Source organism: Solanum tuberosum, unplaced genomic scaffold, assembly GCF_000226075.1.
Source record: "Solanum tuberosum cultivar DM 1-3 516 R44 unplaced genomic scaffold, SolTub_3.0 scf00208, whole genome shotgun sequence".
Taxonomy (NCBI): Eukaryota; Viridiplantae; Streptophyta; class Magnoliopsida; order Solanales; family Solanaceae; genus Solanum; species Solanum tuberosum.
In genome coordinates, this window is record NW_006239132.1 from 761,989 (window position 1) to 783,432 (window position 21,444).

Consider the following 21,444-nt stretch of genomic DNA (forward strand, 5'->3'; position numbering starts at 1 on the left):
TTTGGTTGAAGTATTGGTTTCCGAAACCCTCATAAAAAGGATTATTTTGACATACTATGGATACTAATTTACTTACTTATATCTTTCCTGGATTATGCCTATCTTCAGTAATTTTCTTATTAAAAGTGTCATATGCACATTAGATGTCCCATCCCTATTATTGTTACTTAAGTTTACCTTTCTAAATTTTTGTACTTTCTTGGTTTATAAGGGAACACCAATGATGCTTATGGGGGATGAGTATGGGCATACCCGCTATGGAAATAATAACAGTTATGGACATGATACCGCCATCAACAATTTCCAGTGGGGACAAGTATGATATTATGTTTTCTTGCTGGTACTTCTTTCCTGCTACTGCAAGTAACCCAGTGAACTTTGTCAATCCAGTTGGAAGCAAGGAAGAATGATCACTTCAGGTTCTTTTCCAAGATGATAAAGTTTCGACTGTCCCACAATGTTCTTAGAAAAGAAAGCTTCATTGAGAAGGTAATGTTATTGTCTACCTGGTGTCATAACTTTACTGGCAATTGTATTACTAAGAGGTAATTTATTTTGAAAACTGAATGCTATGTTCTGTGTTTCATTTGTGGCAGTATCCTTTGTCTTTAAATATTAATGCAACAGAAAAAGCTAGTGAAAGAGTTCCCTACAAAGAAACGATCCCGAGTATGTGATCAAAACGGTAGTATGCCTATTTAGACCGTCCGTTTCATGGTTGGAGCTGGTGTAAGATAACCTGGGGGTACTAAGTTGAAAAGTCAGATTATTTGGGGTCCTCTTTGTGGAACATACTTAAATGGTGTTACTTCACATGACATACAGTTAGTTTAGGTTGTCCCATCTATGATCCACTGGTCCATTTATTCACAGTTCCCTTATCAATTATTATATGTTTGGAAGATTTGATAAATGTTAGCCCCCTCAACTACCAATGGTTCTCTTCAAGATGTTTGAGATTTTTCTAGCTATTTGAATCCTTTGGTGCCTCTGATTTTTCCAAATAGGTGGAAAGAAGCACAAATTTGATCCAATAGGTGGAACAGTATTTTGATTCATTTCTAATACATTATGGGGGTATTGTTTATCCAATAGGAGGGAAGAAGGACAGAATTGATCTAATAGATGGGAGGAGGGCAGTTTTTTAGCCATTTCTAATGTTACGTTAAGGGTATTTTTAACCCTTTTCTGTTTTTTGTTTTTTTTTTGGTGGCGGTGGGGTTCCATCGTAGTACTTAGTGTACTCTAGCTCTGCATAATGCTGTCTCAATTCGACTATTCTGATGGATTAGCAATCATTACTTTGCAGAACGACATTACCTGGCTCGAGGACAACTGGCACAATGAAGAGAGTAGATTCCTTGCATTTATGTAAGAATAAACCCTATTAATAACTGGCAATAATCTCCATCTTATCATCTCTGATTCTAAATCATGAATTCACTCACACACTACAATCAGTCCTCTTTTTAAGCAAGTTTTTGTACGGATTGCCGCTATTTTGGGGTGGTCTTTAATTTTTGCCCCTACTGCTCTTTCAATGAAAATTTGTTGTCCAAAGTACCCTTAACTATGACTTAATTTCGCTGGGAAAACCTTTTTAGATAATGTTTTTCTTAGGGAATCAGCTCAGTGCTATCAAATTCTCAAGGCAAACTTTATGCTTAATTTGTTTTAAAAAATTTCGTTAGGCATAGGTTATGCCCTATCAGGCACAAGTTCACACTACTGAACTTGTGCCCCAAGACATAAGTTCGTGTATGAACCTCTTAAGGCATAATGTTTTAAAACCAAACTTATATCCCAAGGCACAAGTTATGATGCCATACAAGGCATTAGTACAATTTTAAAACTTAAAGTTTTACTAGACATAAGTTTAGTGTTTGAACTTTATGCCTTAAGAAGACAAACTACCTACTGAACTTGTGCCCCAAGGCATAGGCATAAGTTATGCCTAAGGAAAAATAAATTTGCAAGGCACGGGTTATACTTATATGGTGTATGTTTAGTGTATGGACTTCTTAATGTATAATGTTCTAAAAATGAACGTATGTCTTATAGGGCATAACCTGTGCCTAGCAAATTTTTATTGTTTGGGGTATTTTCGTCTGCACTTTAATTACTTAAGTGTTGAAGGGAAGATACTAAAAAGCCACAAATTTGAGTGAAAGAAGTTAAAAACCACCCAAAATAGGGGCATTCCTGTGAATGATCCTTTTTAAAGCTGTTTTCATATGGTCTGTTTCTTTTACACGGAGTTTTTTCTTGTTTTTCTTCTATCCTTTAATTTTCAGTTGCAACTGTGTTCTTCATTTTAATTTGTCAACCAAAATTTTAATGTGACAAGTTCAAAATTTAGGAGCTTTTCTTTTCGCATGAGTGAATTTGCATATTGGATTCTCTTTTGTACAATGTAGTCTCCATGATGGGAATGGAGGAGATATTTACTTGGCATTTAATGCACACCACTTCTCCATCAAAACAGCAATACCTTCACCACCACGAAATAGAAGTTGGTACCGAGTGGTAAGCTATTCTAATTTTTTTTTTATTATTATTATTTTTTTTTTTTTAAAAAAAAAACCAATTACCCCTCCCTAGGAGCTCCCACCTTCTTGTCCTATTCTTATTAGTTAAGGAATGCACTTTGCATATACATCCAAAACATGAGATAGCCTCTGAATTTTGCTCCAGCTCTGATATGTTTGGTTATTCTTTCTTGTATTTTGGATTTGTTCCTGCTGATTTGGAAATTATAGGTCGAAGACAGAAAGTGTTGTATTATATCCTCATGTTCCAATCGTATTTCACATTGAACACCCTATTAATTTTGTCCCAATTGGAGACAACTCTTGCTCTTTCCAAAATGTGAACTATCCATCGTGATCATGCTACTGCATGTCTGAATTAGATCTAAGTTTTTCCTGAGTTTGTGAATAGAGTAGTCGGGTACTATGGATACACATATTTCCTTTTTCCTGTATAACTTTATAGTAGAATATCATTAAAAAATGTGAAAAGTTAACGCAAACAATTTATAGATAGCATACGTAGCATGTGAAGATTAATCAGTCATGGCTGTGGTACCAGTATGATGTTAATATGGATACTAGGGTTATGCTTATGTGGGATGTTGTATTATAGTGTTTTTGAATTATAGGAAGATTTTGATAAGTAGGGGCAAAGCTACCATTTGGATATTAGATTGTAGTTTTGCTTATGTTAGTTTTCTCATCAGAAGAATACATCAAGTAGTGATTGTAACAATAATAAATAAAGGGCGTATATGGCATGTAGCCTCACCGAACAATACTGAATAAATAAATATACTAACCACCTTATTGTGTTATCAGAAGAATACAGCAAGATGCTATCGTAATAAATAACGGGTTTGCTCATTCACAGTGTTCCCAAACTAGTGTGGCAGTAAGGGTGTGGAGTACACATCACTACATCACTTATAAAAGAAATAAACAGACTAACCATCTTATTCTTTCTTCTCCCTAAATTTTCAGTTTCTTGTTAAATATACAATGATTATCGTGTTACTGTTTAAAATTTTTGACATGATCATCTCCTTTTAAGAATATGTGTTTGATAAACAGGATATTTCTCATCAGAAGATACAAAATCATGATAAAGAACATAAGAAACAGCATTTACTGCATTTCAGGCATATTTTACCTTGAACAAATAGGAAACTGATAAACGGTCTATAATGTGATATCGGTGCTTCATAGAGTTTCATTTCTCCAAATATACAAAATGACAGCCATTTTCACCTATCTTCACATGATCTTCTTTTAATTCTACTTTATTTTGTGCAGTCTGTTGTCAGTTCCAATATTTAATGAAGTTAATTTGCATGTCTGTTCTGTATAGCTATTTGTTTTGGTATTATCTTGATATTTATTTACCGTCTCAAGTAGTACTGAAGCTGAAAAAGTCACCTCCTCAAATTTTGTACAAACTGATAATTTTAATTGCAGGTGGACACTAATCTGAAATCACCAGATGATTTTGTTACTGAGGGAGTGTCTGGTATCAGTGAAACTTATGATGTTGCGCCGTACTCTGCTATCCTTCTTGAAGCAAAGCAATAATTACCGGGACTATGCTGCTTTAGATGTTGTCCATGAGTTGTAACAGTATTACCTCCTTCTGGATTGGATAGTTCAAATCGGAATTCAGGCTGTTAGCCTATAGATGTAGTAAACTGAGCAGAAATTTTGCAATAAGCAACCAGTTTGTTCAAGCTGCTATTGACAGGTACAAACACCCCATAGTAATAAGATAAATTGAGACCATTGGTCCAGGTTGTTTGAGACGGGTAAACTTGGTCTCGAATACGAAAGACTAGCCAAAACTATATGCAGATGGAGATGAGTCAAATTATAATGTCATTAGCTCACCCTCAATCTCCGAATGACCCTGCTGCAGAACACAAATTAACGCTATTGGTTGGCGTTGAATTTCATTAGGAAAACGGATGTTGAGTGTAGCATGAGTACCAAAACAACAGGTACCTAGTAGACATCATAGGTCAATTGAACTTGGAAAGTAAATACACAATGCAAAACGAGATGAAAGCAGTAACTAAGAGTCAGAAAAAAGGAACAATAACGATAAGCCTAACCATGCACCATCAGTAATATAACACGAAGCGGAGAGAGAAATGAAGCAGTTAACTACAACCTAATTGGACTCCCAAAAGCCTAGAAGATACATTCATGCGCAATTAAAAGGTAAATAACTCAAGACAGGAATTAGACGATTTTCGAAGAATTTTTTAGTCAAACGGCTCCAAATAGCAATTCTATGACAAAAACTAGTATATGTCTAGACTAATGTCAAGAATCAATTCCATAGGCATAAAGCTGAACATGGCATAATACGCATCGCAGACAAGGTAAAACATGTTATTTCCTTCGAAACTACCTGAAAATGAAAGTTATAGTTCGTGAATTTTTTGATGATATGATTTTTGGATACTTTTTTCAAAATCTTTTTAGGACCCTCCGTAATGACTAGGGGGGCAATACATATTGCCTCGTCATAATTCACGCCATCTTTTTTTCATTTAGGGGCCACTCAACAGGAATTAGACGATTTTTTGAAAATTGTCTAATTCATGTTGAGTGGCCCTTAAATGCTAAAAAAAATGGCGTGGATAATGGTGATGCTACAGGTATTGTTCCCACATGTCATTACAGAGGATCTTGTAAAGGTTTGAAAAAAAAGTGTCTGAAAGTCATATCGCAGAAAAAATCATGGACCAACACATATGGAAAAAACTGAGAAAATCAGCTAATTCCTGTTGAGTGGCCCCTAAATGTTAAAAAAGTGACGTAGATCATGGTGAGGCTATCGGTATTGTTATAGAGGGTCCAGTAATGTTAGATCAGTGACATTGAAACATAACAACAAAAGTAATGTAGAGATCAGTGACAGAAGAAGATTACTAATTTATGGCATGATTTGTTCCTTTATTGTACAGACAACACAACACTGTATATATCTTAAAGAATACAAAATTGATATATTATGTACATACAGTACTCTTCCTCATCCTCCATTGTGTTGTTGCACAACTAATATTGTGGAATTACTTTGTGAATCTGCTAAAGCAAACATGTCTCCTACAGGGCCTAATTCAGACTCTTCAACCCAATCAGAAAGACCAAGTAATAGAGGAGATTGTGAGTCATGACGTCTCCCAACAATGATTAGTTCGTATTCGTCTTCCATGGATCGCATAACAGCAGCTGTACCTGTTCCATCTCTTATCAACTTCTCCACATACTTGACACGATAATTTCCTGCCATATCGCTCCTTGCTTCACTTAACATTTCATTGTCCATCATCTTCTGTATCGTCTCATAATCGCTACTACTTGTGTTGTTATTGCTGTAATTACCACTTTCATGAAGGAGTACTAACCGCACTATTGTCAGGCTAATGTTCTGTTTTCCAGCCATACGCTCTCCCAGAGCTAGTGCTTCCCTATCATCTGGTCCTCCCAAGAATAGTACACCAACACGGTACAATGACCACGCGTCTAGTATTGGCCTTGATGTGTTGACAAGTGATCTGTCTACAATTATTGCAACTGAACAAGGTGTTGTCTGAAGGATCTTGTCATTCATAGTCTTAATCCCCATCTTCGATGCCCTCTTCTGATTCACAGAAGAAGAAGTACTACTTGTTAACCTCTTGTGGAAAGGAATCATTACGAGAGATGCCCTCCTTTCAAGCGCCATTGTGCAAACTTCATCATGCATCATTACATAAGGAGATATACCTGTAAAAGGATGCATGGTTACTGTCTCACAGAAGTTCTTCTCAAACACTTTAAAAGCATTGATGATTCTTTTTGAAGCTGACGCCTCGTTTGTGTGCTTCATCATTAATGGGAGTTTGTGGTTTATGAGAAGAGGATGTGCACGACCAACCATCTCTATTAAATGAAGCACCGCGATATCCATATGGCTTTGGTTTGACGGGTGAAGTGCTTCCAACAAGTTTATTGTGGAAGGAACATTTTCTTGATCATGTATACATGCAAGCACCCGAAGCTCAGAGTGGGGCTTCATATGCTGGATATTCTTGTTCTTGTGTGCTGCATATCTTTTATGTGGATCATACAGGGACTTCAGTATCGGTGTCACGATTGCAGTTGCAATTAACAGGGATATGCACAACACAACAAAAGCTTCATCCGCTATTGCCTGTACGTTCCATGAAAATGATCATGAGCCATAACGATCGAGTTAAAGAGAATCAGGTAAACAGATTGATTGATTATTAATTACCTCATTTTGCTTCATCATTTTAAACATGCCTAGCTCTAGAACACCTTGAACATTGGATACGAGGCCAATTGAGATTGCATCTCGGAGGGAAACTTGGTTGTAGATTGAAGAGATAAGTGCTCCAAGGAATTTCCCCAAACAAGCAACGAGAATAATCGATTGCAGAACCAAATAATTCTTCAGTTTGACAGAAAATATGTCAGTAACCAAACCTGTTTTGACAAAGTAGATAGGCATAAAGAGCCATGAAACAATGAATTGAAGCTTCTCGACGAGGGCAGAGCCTAGTGGTGGTCCAGCAGGTATGGCTAGACCGTAAACTAGTGGCCCGTAGAAGAGGTTTAGTCCTAAAGCCTTGCTGCAAAATCCAGAAAGCAAGACCCCAATAAATACCATACAAATGAAACTTTGTTTCAATGGCTCTCCTGGTGGATTTCTTCGCGTGCTCCATATGACTAGAGGTCTCACAACAAGAAATACAAACATGGTAAAGCCTATACCAGAAGTAATACTTTGTAGAAACATGAATTTCTCGACGGATGGTTGACTTGAGAGGCTGGTAATAGCTATGATTAAAAACCCAAACATATTACTAACAAGGGAACAAGAGAGTGCCATCCTTCCAAAATCAGAATTGACCATCCTAAGCTCGGTGAGATAGTGAGCGATGACTGGGAATCCGAGTACAGAAGACATGGTAGCTACTACAGGGAGTGATTCAGCTACTAATGGATCAATATGTATATGAAAAGTGATGAGAATAAAAGAGGTACTAATGCTTAGCACAAGAGCAGTTGCTACAGTTGATACACCAATGATGAACTCTTTCTTCTCAACTCTCTTGAGAATCCAAGGATCTATTTGCACTCCAATCAAGAAGAAGAAGAACATATAACCAAATAATGCAACAGCATCGATAACTACCAGACTTCTGTAAGGATAGAAAAGCTGTATGAATCCATCAATTCGTCCTAGAAAGGACGGACCTAGTAGTAAGCCACCCTGCATACATGCATCATTTTTTTCGATTAATTAATTACATTTACAACAAAAAAAATGAAGATATATAGATATATATACTTACAAAAATTTGAATGACATTAGATGGTTGACCGAGGGGTTTGAAGACGGTAGAAGTGAAAAGAATGAAGAGGGAAGCCAAGGAGAGCTGAGAGAGTAGGAGAGGAACAGAGTAATCTAATGGGTTCGTGTTATGGAATAAGATGGAACCTTTGGATTGAATTTTGCCAATTGACATGCAAATTGATGAATCATTTTGTCCATGTCTAAATATTTTAGCATACGTTGCTAAGTCATCTGGTTCCATCATGTGTGAACCCATTTCAACATCCCTCGTCCCCCGCTCCCGCCACCTTAATTCCTCTCTCTTTCAAAAATTATATACTTCCTCCCCTTCTTCCTCATTCGAGGAGGAAAGGAAGAGATTTTAGTTAGAGAATAGAGAAAAGAAGAAATCATGTTGATGGTCAATATGGAATCAATCTCCTTTTTTCTCGCTATATTAATTAATTATTCGGCTTTTTAAAAATAACTTTTCACAATATCCTAGTAATTTTCCAATCATACATTTCACACGAGTAAAAAGAAGGCAACTAGTAAAAATAAGCGACTTCTCAAAATAGTTATTATACATCACAATTTACTACATAAGCACTGTTCAAAAAATTATGGTTGCTTAATTTGTGTTAGCGCAGGTGCTGCTTTAAAAGAACGGATTGGTGAAAAATTCTCAGTGTTTCAAGGCAATGATTATGGACATTTTTTGTGTGTTAATACATGTTGATTTTTCTGAATTTAGTTGACGGACTCTGATTGGTCTGAAATCTGATCTAGAAATGACCAAGTGACCAATACTCACCAAGACAAACTTCAGTTTTTTTTGGGCATTGGGATCATGAAAAATGAATTCATGATTAGTATGTGTTGTTTGGGGAAAAAAGAATCATTTGAATATCATGGTAAAATCAACACTAAAATGTTTATGCAACTCATTTCTGTGCATAATCTACCCATAAATCAGATAATATGCCCATGTGTATAAATTATAATACACATAATGTATGTACATGTTAACAAGCAACAGCTATTCTGGGAGATCGAAATGCTTTACACGAACATAGATAACTACAATTCTAAGAAGATCTGGAAATGACAAGAGAAGAACGATCAATTTCTTTTCCCGTTAACCATGAGAGACTGAAATGGTACTCTCTTAATTTCAATGAAGGTTGAATATTCCTTGCTAATTGGTTGTTTCCATGGCTCACCGTCCATCTGCATATAAGCTTCATCCCACTCTCCTGCACGCAACTCAAATCTAATTGCTGAAGCCTACAAAGCAGCAAAAGAAGCGTTCAATTAAACCTCATTCCACAATGTCCATCAAGTCCACCAAAAAGATGAGAAATACGCATGTAATATAAGCAGATGACATTCTGCACGCGCGCAAGAAAGAGAACAAATCCACACATGTTAACTATAGTTTTGTTGCATCTCTTTATAATGCATGACCACATTCCCTATTACAACCTCATGTTGGTGAATGGTTCTCCTCCATTTTCTTTGAGATTTCCTCAAAAAAAAAGAAAGATGAATATCTATGCAAGCCAAATTTATGTTGCAAAGCTCTATTTTATCCTCCGAAAATGCAGTTCCACTGTTGCATATAAATCCTTCAAACTACCAATTAAAACTGGAAGTATCTGTGTTGGATGTGTTCTAGTGAATATACTACTTCCTCAAAGTCCACATAACATAGAACCAGATATGCTCCAGCAAAGCTGCTCTCTCTTTCAATTCTAATAATCTTTGAGAGGGGCTCGCATTAGGATGTATTAACAATTTATTGTCAAAAAACGAGAACATCATTCAGATGCCTGAAAAATCAGGTGTCTGTAGATGTCCTTCCCCAATGCAAGGGCCTAACCTTAGACAGACGACGGAGAAACTTAGCTGGAGTTAGTACAGCAAGAGGAATTTCCTGTGATATAGTAGATAACCCTTCCCCGCTTTTTTTTCGTTGGAAAGTCTAAAGAGCAATGCATGTAATGATTACCATGATCAAAATGAAATAGAGAGGACACATATCAGTGATTAACACGTACGCATCTAAATTTATTGCCTCTAATGCACTAATTCTTTTTCACCAGATCTTGATAAATACCTGGGCAATGTGTTTTGCAGAAATGAGCTCAACCATAACCATAGAGGCATGCCATCCTTGTTTCAGGCCAAAAATTTCAATGCAACCGTCATCTGCATGGGCTTCCACAAAACCCCTCTACAATTTCATAGGAAAACAAAAGGAATTCATTGTTACTTTTGATGATGTATAACAGTTGATAAAATGTTCTAAGTTGGCTTTTCATCTTCAGATCAGATGTGAAGTGGCCACAACTTCCTATTGTTATCCTGAAGTTTATTACGACCACATTCTAGGTACTGATTAAGTTCGAAAAATAGAGGATATGTATTAAACTGCACTAACACATCAATTAAGCTTTGTTAGGTTTTAAAATTACAAGTTGCAAAAACTTTGGGAAAAAATACCACTAGGGACTTCAGAGTTTTTGCTCAAATCATGTGTTGCTAGTAGAGGAACCACACAATATGCAGAACCTAAAACTTGAAGTGACTAGAAGCTGAAAACAGTATTTATGAATATGGATCAAATTCAGAACTTTTGAAAACTGAATTTTTGTACAAAGACATTTGTCTGACAACCTAAGCAGAACAGCTAATACATTCTATTTGAACTGTTCAGCAAATTCCAACTAAATAACCCTAGTTTATCATTGGTTTCAGAAATGACTAATTTACTTTGAAGAAAAAAGAATAATTCAGGAAGTATTCATTAATTATACACCAAAGCCACTGAAGTCCTACACAGCTAACACAAAAGAATACCTTCTCCAAGTACTCTGGCTTCAAACGTCCCCATGGATTCCTTCCACCGCCATAGCTAGGGAGGTTCAGAGTGACTATTGACCGAACACTACAAAAAGACAACAGGCAAATGAATGCACAAGTAAAAAAAATGTAAAGCCAGTGTATCGTATTTCATATTACAGAAAAATATAATCGACTATTTGACAAATAATTAAAACAAAATAACATACTCGGTGTAATATCATAAGTGGGGTTTGGGGAGGGTGGCGTGCATGTAGTCTTACTACCTTGTGAAGGTAGAGAAACTGTTTCAAATAGACCCTCGGCTCAAGTAAAGCATTTCAAAAAAACAAGTGTGAAGCAAATACAATAGCAAGGAAAGTCAAGCTGAAAACAATTAAAAAGATGACAAAAATAACAACAAATAATATAATAACTGAAGCAAAGGAAATATCATGTAATACTAACATCGACGAATAAGCTAGTAAGATAGTAACAATAACAATACAGGGAAGGGAACTAAACAATGATTGACTACCAATTAACCTTCAATTCTAATCCTCGACTTTCATATCTTCCTATCAAGGTTCATGTCCTCGATAAGTTGCAAGTATGTCATGTTCTGTCTAATCACCTTTCCCTTGACTTCTTCGACCTACCTCTACCTATTCTAATATCCACTAGCCAACCTCTCACACCTCCTCAATAGAGAATATGTGCATCTTCTCTTCACATGCCCAAACCATCTCAGTTTCGTCTCCCTCATCTTGTCCACTACGGAAGTCATTCCCACCTTATCCCAGATAACTTTGTTCCTAATCCTATCTCTCTTAATATATCCACACATTCATCTCAACATCATTTCAGCTACTCTCATCTTTTGGACGTGCGAGTTTTTAACCAGTCAACACTCCGTCTCAACATCATTTCAGCTACTCTCATTTAAGTCCTTCTCCCTATATTGATCCATCAAACTCCTAATGATATGTATGACTTCTGTAGTCGAACGCCCCGGCATGAATCCAAATTTGTTCTCCATGATAGACACACCCCTACTCATCCTCATCTCCAACACCCTCTCCCAAACTTTAATATTGTGGCTTAGCAGTTTGATACACATATAGTTGTCAAATAATAAGAACAACGAGACATATATAATAGTTAGTTATCCAAGAGATTCTGCATTAGATGACAGACATAAAATACAACACTGTAATAAATATTCCAGGACAAAAAATCAACCTTGAAGGAACAGAGATTTGCTCCCACTTTGAGCTGTTGACCTTCTTAACATATAGTCGTAAAATATTATTCAATCCCCTGTCATCAATAAAAGTAAGCACAGAATCTTTTAAAAATAATATCAGAGATGAAAAGCATGATTGGGTACAACTTTAAAAATAATATCCAAGTTTATGTGTTAAAAGGATAGGAGGGGACACAAATTATACATTATTTTTTCAACAGATTATACATAACCATACATGATGATAAATACTGCCAGACAAATGTTGAGTTATCAATATACAGAGGGGAATACATGGCAAACAATTTCAAGAGAACTCCAGTAAGTGCTGCACGTCCCCTTTCCTTGAGATAGATGTGAAAATTTTTGGCGTCCTTGTTAATTAATCTAATACTACAATCAAATAGTATCAGTCACACCTTTTACTTTCAAGCCTAAGAATATCTGATGTCCTGCATGCAAGGGCATACATACTGTGCATACTAGCTTTCGAAAGCAATATATGATATATTGGACAAGAGAGGATAAAACACTGACATAATTAACATAAGAAGGTACATAAGAAACATCTTTTGATAAAGCATGTGGCAACTACAGTGCGATGAATTAAAAGGCATCAGGGATCAATGGGTGTTGAGGGAGTCATTCTAACCTCAAACAAGGGTCACTGCTACATGGTGTAAAGAACCAGCCTTGCGTGCAACTATATCCTGAGTAAATCAACTGTAATAAATGCTTTATCAATAACTAGAACTTCTCCCAAGAAATTAAAGTAGCACTTTCGTAAAGCTAAAATATCAGCTAGAAACATGAAATGTAAAATATATATATATATAAGTTCAAAGTAACATTCACAGAGGGAAAGTGACTAAAATACATCCTAGGATGGCAATACACTTTCAGTAAAGGAGCAGTAAAACAGCTAGCAATCACTATCCACGCAATGAGATATCTCAAATAAGTTCATGACACATAATTGCATGAATATAAACAGGGCCATACAACAAGACTGTTAGGGAAGTTTTAGAAGTTACTTAAATACACCTGCTCCTTATATGAAGAGAAGCCGAAAAGTTTGAACTTCCTATTAAAAGTAACCCAAGCACAGGAAACCAGTAGTGGTCTTAGAGATCCAAAACAGATACTTCTCATTTTTAATAGGTTTTAAGTGTATCCTGGAGGATTTATATGTGAAAAGTTATGGCATCTGGGCCTAACTCAACCCCAAAAGCTAGTTTATGAGGGAGAATTTCCCAAGTCCATATAAGCAGACCAATCTATTCCTCAACCAATGTGGGACTCTATAACCCACTCTAACCCCCCCCCCCCTTCACACCCAAGCCCCAGTGGAGTGTGGACTGACAGTCCAAACTGGAAATGGACCTGGCTCTAATACCATGAAAATATATAGCACATAGGTCTTAATCAACCCCAAAAGCTAGCTTATGAGGGGAAGATAGCCCAAGTCCATATAAGCAGACCACTAGTCCATTCCCCAACCAATGTGGGACTCTAACCCACTCTAACAATATGCAATAATGCAACCACAATTTTATCTATTCAGCAAGGATTTGTGAAGATAAAATAAGAGTTTGGTTTGCATAGATAATCAATTTTTTAAGGAAATCCCAAAGAAAATGGAGCCGTGCCATTGGGCAACATGAGGTTGTTAGTTCTAACAAAAAAAATTTAGAACGTCTTCAATGTTTTCCTTATGATATGTGTTGTTTGCCCACATTTCTTCATTTGACAAGCATATACACTTTTTCAAATTAATTGAGTGATAGGAAGAGAAAAAAGAAAGATCAAGAGATCCCTTAATAAGTACTTCAAAAAATTTAACGATCAAGGAACAAGAAGCACCAACCTTGTTTGATATGGGACCTTGTGCAAGGTATGGTTTTTCATTCCGTAAATGATGGAAGCCATAGGCTACCTGTGCATCCATTCCTGCATAGAAAGTTATAGATACAAGTTATCGAACACAAACTTTAAATCTTGAGGACCAAATGGGGGGAGGGAGGGAAAATGATTGTAACAACCGAATGAACAATTCTACAATTCTGATTCACAAAGAGATGTTTTTTTTTTTTTTGATGATTATTCACAAAGAGATGTTTTTGTCCTTCACTGATCAACTTATATGAAGATTTTAGAGGGATCAGTAATGAAGGCAAAAGAAGATAGAACTCAATTCCACCTGCAATTCGGTGGACCGAATGGACAAAAAGAATACAAAATTTGAAGGCAAAATGTAATTAGCCTTAAACATAGGTATATCTTTTCGGTGCAGACTTAATTGTACATAATGTAAATGCTACTCTACATCAAATTGCTGATCCGAACTATCTGCGACATCTTCTCCAGCAAAGATTAGTGCTAGTTTATCATCAATAGAATGTCACTGTAATCCTTTTTTTGATAAGGTAAGGGTTAGAATCTTACCTTGTCAAAAAAACAAAAGGAAAGATTAAAAGAAGTAAGAGAGTTCAGACAAGTTGTACTTGGATTAAAAAAATCAAAAGAAATCTCTTACAATCATGTTTCATTAGTACATGATTTAAGCAAATTGCATTAGTTTGACCATAAGAGAAGCCTCAACCTTTACAAACTAAGCAAATTGCAAGTATAAGAGAGGTGCATAGTATTTATTCTAGCAAGCTTTTATTCTTTAACAAACAAAACCAGCATCCATACATAAATAATTTCTCACCTGCATGTAAAGTGAGTGCAATAGAAAGTTCGAAAAGATCTCATAAGAGGGTCTAGACATTGAACTACTGAGAGGAAGGAGAATACAATCAAAATACAGATTACATAAATCACCCTTCAAAAGGAGACTATATTATGGAGCCTACAATAGCAAAATCATTCAGGGTAGATATTTGTAGATGCATCATCAAGTAAAAGCAGTAATGTCAATGTGAACATTACTAATTGATAAAGATGGAAAGTAGACATGCGTAAGCAGGTTGCTATGAAACATAATGGACTAACTTTATGAATTAAGATTTCAAAAGTTCACATTAATGCTAGTGATGTAAGCTATTTACAAAGATTTTCCAAGATAGTAGTACACAATTGATTAGGTCTTGCGCTCTCTTACAATCTAAGTGAACCCTAATGTGAAATGAGTCTTGACAGTTAATTACTTCTATGATCATACCTATGCTAAAGTAATTGTAGTATACTCCTTGATAGTTGGACAACTTCTTGGGCAACTCACCATCAATTTCCAATTCCTGCACAACAAAATCACAGAAAAAAATCAGTAAAACAGAAAACAAAATTGCATATGCTTATCATGTGTCTGTTAAGGAAAAAGTAAAAGCATAATTTAAAAAAGAAATTCATTACAGCAGTTCCTTGACTAAATGACCATTTGGAAAGCGCATTTTATTGAAGATAAAGATGAAATAATAAAGAAAACGATTGGAGTATCAGCAAACAAATAAGACCCTAGATAAGCTCAATGGAGGAAACATAAGTAATCACCTACAAAATAGTGGAACACTACTTATTCCAGTTGAGGATCTAACACCAAGGTAATTAGAAAGCAAAAGTAATTAGGCATGTCCATATATCAGTTAACAAATTTGTAAAAATAATTGTAGAATGACCTGATCAAGAGATGCATCCTCAGTAGGTTTCAGAGAATGAGGTGTTTCCAGCTTTTCCCCAGCCGGCATTGATATTAGAAGATTCCAACTGCAAATGAAAGCTATAGTTTCACGAAGTAGCTCAGAGTATAAACAAGCCACAAAGTATTGAGATAGAAATTGAAGAAGAAAGAGAAATGAAATATATCCTTCCTAAAGGTAATATTTTCTGCCTGTCATTAAGTTTGCTAACAGCAAATGTTCATCAAGGATCATATTGGTCATCCTACTGGCATTTTGATGTAGAAATTTTACTTCCACGAGGAAAAGGATAATAAATAAACATTGTCAAGTAATAAAACAAAGAAAAGGAATCCATTCTTGTGCACCAAGGAATAAACTTGGTCACAAGTTTTAGATTAACAATCTTTAATTAGTAGAGATTTCAAAAAGAAAATCATAATGATGTACTTCAATCCAAAACAACCTTCAGCAATTCAATTGAACATTTTGTAAGTTAAGCAATATCATTATCATGAAACTTGAAAATATGTTTATCAAGAACTATGCATAAAGCATCACCTATCCAGACGGTTAATTGAACCTGTTGCAACTCTATCAAGAATACTTTTTGTGGCTGACTTCCAGTTAAAAGGAAATGAGCCCCCCTGAAAAGTAGATTTTAGGGAAGTTTAGAAAGGCTAGACAGACCAAGAACTGGAAAATTGATGCACATAGAAGCTTACCCATCCAAAACTCCTGGATAAGTCATTTCCTGTGCCAAGTGGGATTATTCCTGTTGGTGGAACTGGCTCTCGACCCTGTTTCTTAAGCTCTCCAAGGCAGCCAAGAATCCATCCAACGGTGCCATCACCTCCTGCTGCCTGCCAAACCAGATTGAATAAATAAGTGCTCAATTCCTATTTCCGTTTTGCAATAGTTTTCCAATGCAAATCTTTAAAATGCCAGAAAAGTGCACTTCAAAATCTACTACTGAACTACTGTAAAGGGTCCAAATTACATGTAACATCAAATACATACCACGACTCTTATCCTTTCACGAGTTACTTTTGCACAGCTGTCACCAAGAGCAGCAAACTTCTCCAGGCAACTCAATCCATATTGAACAAACTCATGAGGCATCACATCTGAAAGGTCAAAAACCTGGCACGGTTTGAAGTAAAGACACAGAAAAGAGAGAAAATCAATACCATTTGACACGGTGTTAAAAATTCAACATAAATTTTACACGATATGGTAATCAATCTGGATGTTCTCATATAAAAAAACAAATTATACCAACCAGTTATTTCCCTCCTGCTAAGCAAATATCAAAACAGAAAAGTGCCATCAAAGAAACCACATGGCTTAAAATTTAATCCAATAAGCAACCAAATCCTTGACAAACTATACTCAGAAATAAAGATCATATTGTTCTGAATATCAATATCTAAACTATGCCCAACTGCACTAACTTCCAGTGACACATAAGATTTCATTTGCATGTCATCTAACTGGTAAGTGATAAATGGAAGATAGAGAAGACAGTCAATCCCCGTTACCATTTGTCTTAATTTGTCACTTTGCCATTTCATTATGTTGTGGACTGCTCACCTCTCCAAGACAACTGCGTTGAATGTGTCTGGATGAATATTGGTAGTTTGCTTTTTCTAATTTGATAGGTAGGTTAATACAAACTACTAATAGCCTACCTATGAAAAAATAAAATTGATAGGTAGGCTATTAGTAGTTTGTATTAACCTAATAAAATATCCTAACCTAGTAAAAGCCGGACAAACACTGTGACTGGATTCAGGACTATCCACAAAATTGCTCCTGAAGACTTTTAGACCATGAATGACTGTGTTCAGGTATCGAATTCACAAAGCAAGCAAGACGATTAAGGAAAAGAAGTTTCAAGGAGAAAGAAAAGTGGAAGTTTTTACTAGCTACAAGTAGTTCTTTTTGATTAGTCTTATGATTACGCTTAGTACATTCCAACCCTTCAACTAGTTGCAATGTTGTTCTCTTCTTCTTCTTTTTTTGGTTTATAGGAGGTCCACCAAGCTAGAGCATCTGGCCTGAAACAGGACCAACTGAAGTGCATAATCAACTTTTACTCTAAATTTGTTCAGCCATATGCTGAACAGCTTGTGTCACCTTGTTATATTTTTCTGTTCCTTATACTGAATTAAACATACCGATTGAAATATATGCTCTGCGAAGCAATATAACACGAACTACTAACAAACTAATTCTTGTATTGTTGACAAAGTTGTGAAACAATCAAATGTCACTAGTTAATTTCCCTATTTTCAACGTTGTAGATATAAACTTGGATGCACTTAGTATTAGCTGACTTTATAAAATGAGAACCAAAATTTACAAAAAGTGTCTTCTTTCTTAATTGCTCAATTTAGCTCATACCATACAGCATAACCATGGCAAAATTTACTCATCAAAACTTAAAACATGTCTCGATAATTCAAGCAGACATCATATTTGCAATAAAACATTAAGCAAGCACTAATAAATTATAGCATACACACAAGCTATTATAGTATATAATAACAAGCACAGTCCACGACTCACGTACACCCCATGTACCAACCAAATAGTGCCACAGTCAATTCCCAAAAATTGGGTACAAAAAAATGAAAATTTAAAAAATAATTGCATCACTTATGTAGCTTTAGTAAGAACTCCAGTTCCATATATGCATAAATTAGTATGTAAATTCTTCAATAAAAGGAGAAAAAAAAATTATGACCTGTTCTTCACCCATGAGTTCCTGTAGCCTAGCTTTAAGTTGTGGACCATGTCTTCCACCACTTTTAGAATTAATGAAGACGATAATCGGCGCTTCCGCAGGTTGAGGAATCTCGGCGCCGGCGGCGTAAGCCATATCGAGATGCCGTCTTACAGTATCGACATCCTTATTCTTTATAGCCTCTCTTATGGCCAACCTTAAATACTCAGGCATAGTAATTCTCCTCCGTAGATCCTCTTTGGAAATCCTAACTCCGGCGAAAGTAAAACCTTTAATAGACTCTACCACCGACGATCTCCCTGACGCTCTTCTCCGACTCGCCGTCGAATCCATCTCCGACTTCAAAAATTGCACTGCGTAATTGGAATCGAAATACAGTATACGAAAGGAAAGACAGTGATGAGGGCTGTGGGTTGTGACTTGTGAGAACAAGTTATTAAAGTTGAATAGTATAACAAAAAGAAGCGCTAAAGGAGAAAATGGCATAGAGCCGAGGGAATTTGTTGACTTTCAAAAAGTGGTTTCTACTTTTACACATTTGCCCCTAACACCCACTTAAATTACCACCTCTTCGAATGCAACGATTCTTTTTTCTTAAACCAAAAAATATATATATTTTTAATGTTGCAATACGAGTGAAATACACGTTTAAGCTCTCGTCAAGTTTAGAGTATTTTTAATACTTATCTTGTGCTTTTTATTAAGATCTTTATGCTTCTATTAGAGTTTGAAACTAATTATTATGTTATGTGACAGATAAGAGTTGTATCTAAAAAGGAATATTTTTAAGACCGTTAATAATTTAAAGACGAAATTAATAAGTTATATCAAATTTAAAGATATTTAATTCTCTCAAAATTTAACAATAAATACCAATAATGTGTAGGGTGGTCAAACTCAACCTAACACATCAGAAGACAAATAAGAGCACCGCCAATTCTAGTTGTAGGATTGTAGCTGAAAAGATAATAGTTACAACTTGCAAAGAGAATATCATGTGTTATAAAAATCGAATCGAATCGACCGATAGTAATACGATGTTTCTAGATGGCACCGAGGCGGGCGCAGGCGACTAAGAAAGTAAACGGTCCACGCGGAACAAGTCAAATTGCATCCGTACAACTGAAAAAAGGGACCAATCTGGTCATAGTTGGACTGCTGGCACCATTGTATTATTAGTGTGTCAGTTCTTTCACTAACTTTTTCACATTATTGTAATATTATACACTCTGTATAATCAATATATATGAAGCAGTGTCGCCAACCTATATTAATTACAATATATACTTTACATATAAAACTATAGTGTAGTGAAAAAAACATACATAATTATAACATGTTACTCTTCATCCTTGAACCGACATAAATAATTATATATTTATGTAGTTTTCACTCAACTTTAATTTGAGAAGCCCAAGTCCCTCTAAATAATTAGGACTTGGTTGGTTGCTTGAAAAATGCTTTTTCACAAAAAAATAAAAAAAATAAAAATTGTCATTATATGTATGGCGCTGTCAAGCAACGCATCAAAGAAAGCATTGAATAATTGAACCACCAACAGCTAGATTTGATACAATATATGTATATGTATACATATAAATAGAGTTTATTCGTAGATGGAACTTCTCTAATTAATATTTCATTTGTTTCAATTTATTTAATATTAAATAAGAAGATTTTTCATTTTATTTATATATTTTATCAAATTAAGAAAATTTTATTATATATTTTTTCTCACGTATTATTCTTAGGAATAGTTTAGTATGCAGATTAAATTATTCTAGAATTAAAGTTCATGAAATTATAATTTTTGGATTAATTTATCCCACTTGGGAGGTCATGCATACAACAATTCCAAGTTGGATAAGATAAGACTGAATATCTCGTGATAAAATTTATATTGCATGTGTTTAGTTGACAGTATAAATATATCATGTGACTATAATCTCTAGACAAATTTATCCTCCTTGGGGATGGATAAAATAATCTCAAGTTGAATGGTAAAATAGGATATTTTATGAATTTATGTTCAATCTTGAGATATTTCATATTATTCCGCGTATCAAACGATCCCTTAATGTTAAATAACTACTCCCTCGTCCAACAATAATTCTCCACTATTAACTTGACACACACCTTAAAAAATAATAAACAATAGGGGTAATATTACTATATTATCATTTAAATAAATTAAATTTAATGCTTTGTAATGTATTAGATGTTGAATAATATTTAATAACAAGGATAAAATAGACAGAAAATGATAAATTATCTCTTAATTTTCTAAATTGGACAAATATTATTGGACAATTATTTTTAAAATAGTGGATTAACAAAAAATAAACGGAGGGAGTACATAAAATAGTAATAATTAAATTTAAAAATAATACTCCCTCTGTTTTAAAAAGAAGACCTAGTTTGACTTGGAATGGAGTTTAAGAAAAAAAAAGACGTTTTAATCTTGTGGTTCTTATAAATTAAAGTTATGTCAAATGTACCAAAATGTGTTTTTAATCTTGTGGCCTTAAACATGTCACGTGGAAAGCTGAAGTTAAAATGTTACCAAAAAAGGAAAAGGGTCATTTTTTTAAACAGACTAAAAAAAACTAGGTCATTCTTTTTGAAATGGAGAGAGTAATTAAATTTCGTATTTAATCAAATACTCACCCAGATTGGGATGAATAAATAAAGCAATTAATAAGCATCATAGGGTCACCTGTCTCTTTATTATTGACTTAAAGTCCACATTTACTACGTACCCTATTTTATTTATTGTATTCCTCCCCCACACACTGACACCCCTCCTCCTTTTAGCCATAAATGTACACACTAAAAAAAGGCAAATTCAGCTTCAATTGATGATTTAAAGATATTTCATTTTATTATTTTTTATACATGATTAATCTCAATAAATCGTAGAAGTTCATGCATGCATGTGTCAAATTATTTTGATGTGTATAATTAAATGATGAGGCATATTCTATATGATTACTTTATTTCCATATAATGGACACTTATAAGTTATAATTATACATAGACACAAAAATTATCTAATAGGAATATTTTATCATACGTTCAAGTGCTCGAAACGATTCATAATTTGTCAT

At 35.0% G+C, this 21,444-nt stretch overlaps 3 protein-coding genes across 3 annotated transcripts in view; 1 reads left to right on the top strand and 2 right to left on the bottom strand.

The window, feature by feature from the left end:
• The window catches only part of LOC102577824 (isoamylase), a 30,317-nt gene extending 26,002 nt beyond the window's left edge, over positions 1-4,315 (top strand). Inside the window, 5 exon segments of the mRNA NM_001288291.1 lie at positions 212-316; positions 391-489; positions 1,310-1,371; positions 2,418-2,526; positions 3,990-4,315. Coding sequence (NP_001275220.1) covers positions 212-316; positions 391-489; positions 1,310-1,371; positions 2,418-2,526; positions 3,990-4,103 — 489 coding nt within the window. The 3' untranslated portion in view covers positions 4,104-4,315.
• Positions 4,316-5,519: 1,204 nt separating this feature from the next.
• On the bottom strand, positions 5,520-8,191 carry LOC102589472 (cation/H(+) antiporter 15-like). Its single transcript, XM_006355758.2, has 3 exons — positions 7,898-8,191; positions 6,814-7,815; positions 5,520-6,729 (listed from the first exon to the last, which is right to left on the bottom strand). Exons 1-3 carry the CDS (start codon positions 8,153-8,155, stop codon positions 5,566-5,568), a joined length of 2,424 nt encoding a protein of 807 aa, XP_006355820.1. The 5' UTR covers positions 8,156-8,191; the 3' UTR covers positions 5,520-5,565.
• A 602-nt stretch (positions 8,192-8,793) lies between these two features.
• On the bottom strand, positions 8,794-18,828 carry LOC102589803 (diacylglycerol kinase 7-like). The gene is made up of 12 exons (XM_006355759.2): positions 18,338-18,828; positions 16,609-16,731; positions 16,314-16,451; positions 16,150-16,235; positions 15,589-15,676; positions 15,135-15,210; positions 13,836-13,918; positions 12,621-12,691; positions 11,965-12,042; positions 10,741-10,828; positions 9,998-10,114; positions 8,794-9,165 (listed from the first exon to the last, which is right to left on the bottom strand). The coding sequence occupies exons 1-12, from the start codon at positions 18,821-18,823 to the stop codon at positions 9,001-9,003; spliced, it is 1,599 nt and encodes a 532-aa protein (XP_006355821.1). The 5' UTR covers positions 18,824-18,828; the 3' UTR covers positions 8,794-9,000.
• Positions 18,829-21,444: the final 2,616 nt, after the last annotated feature.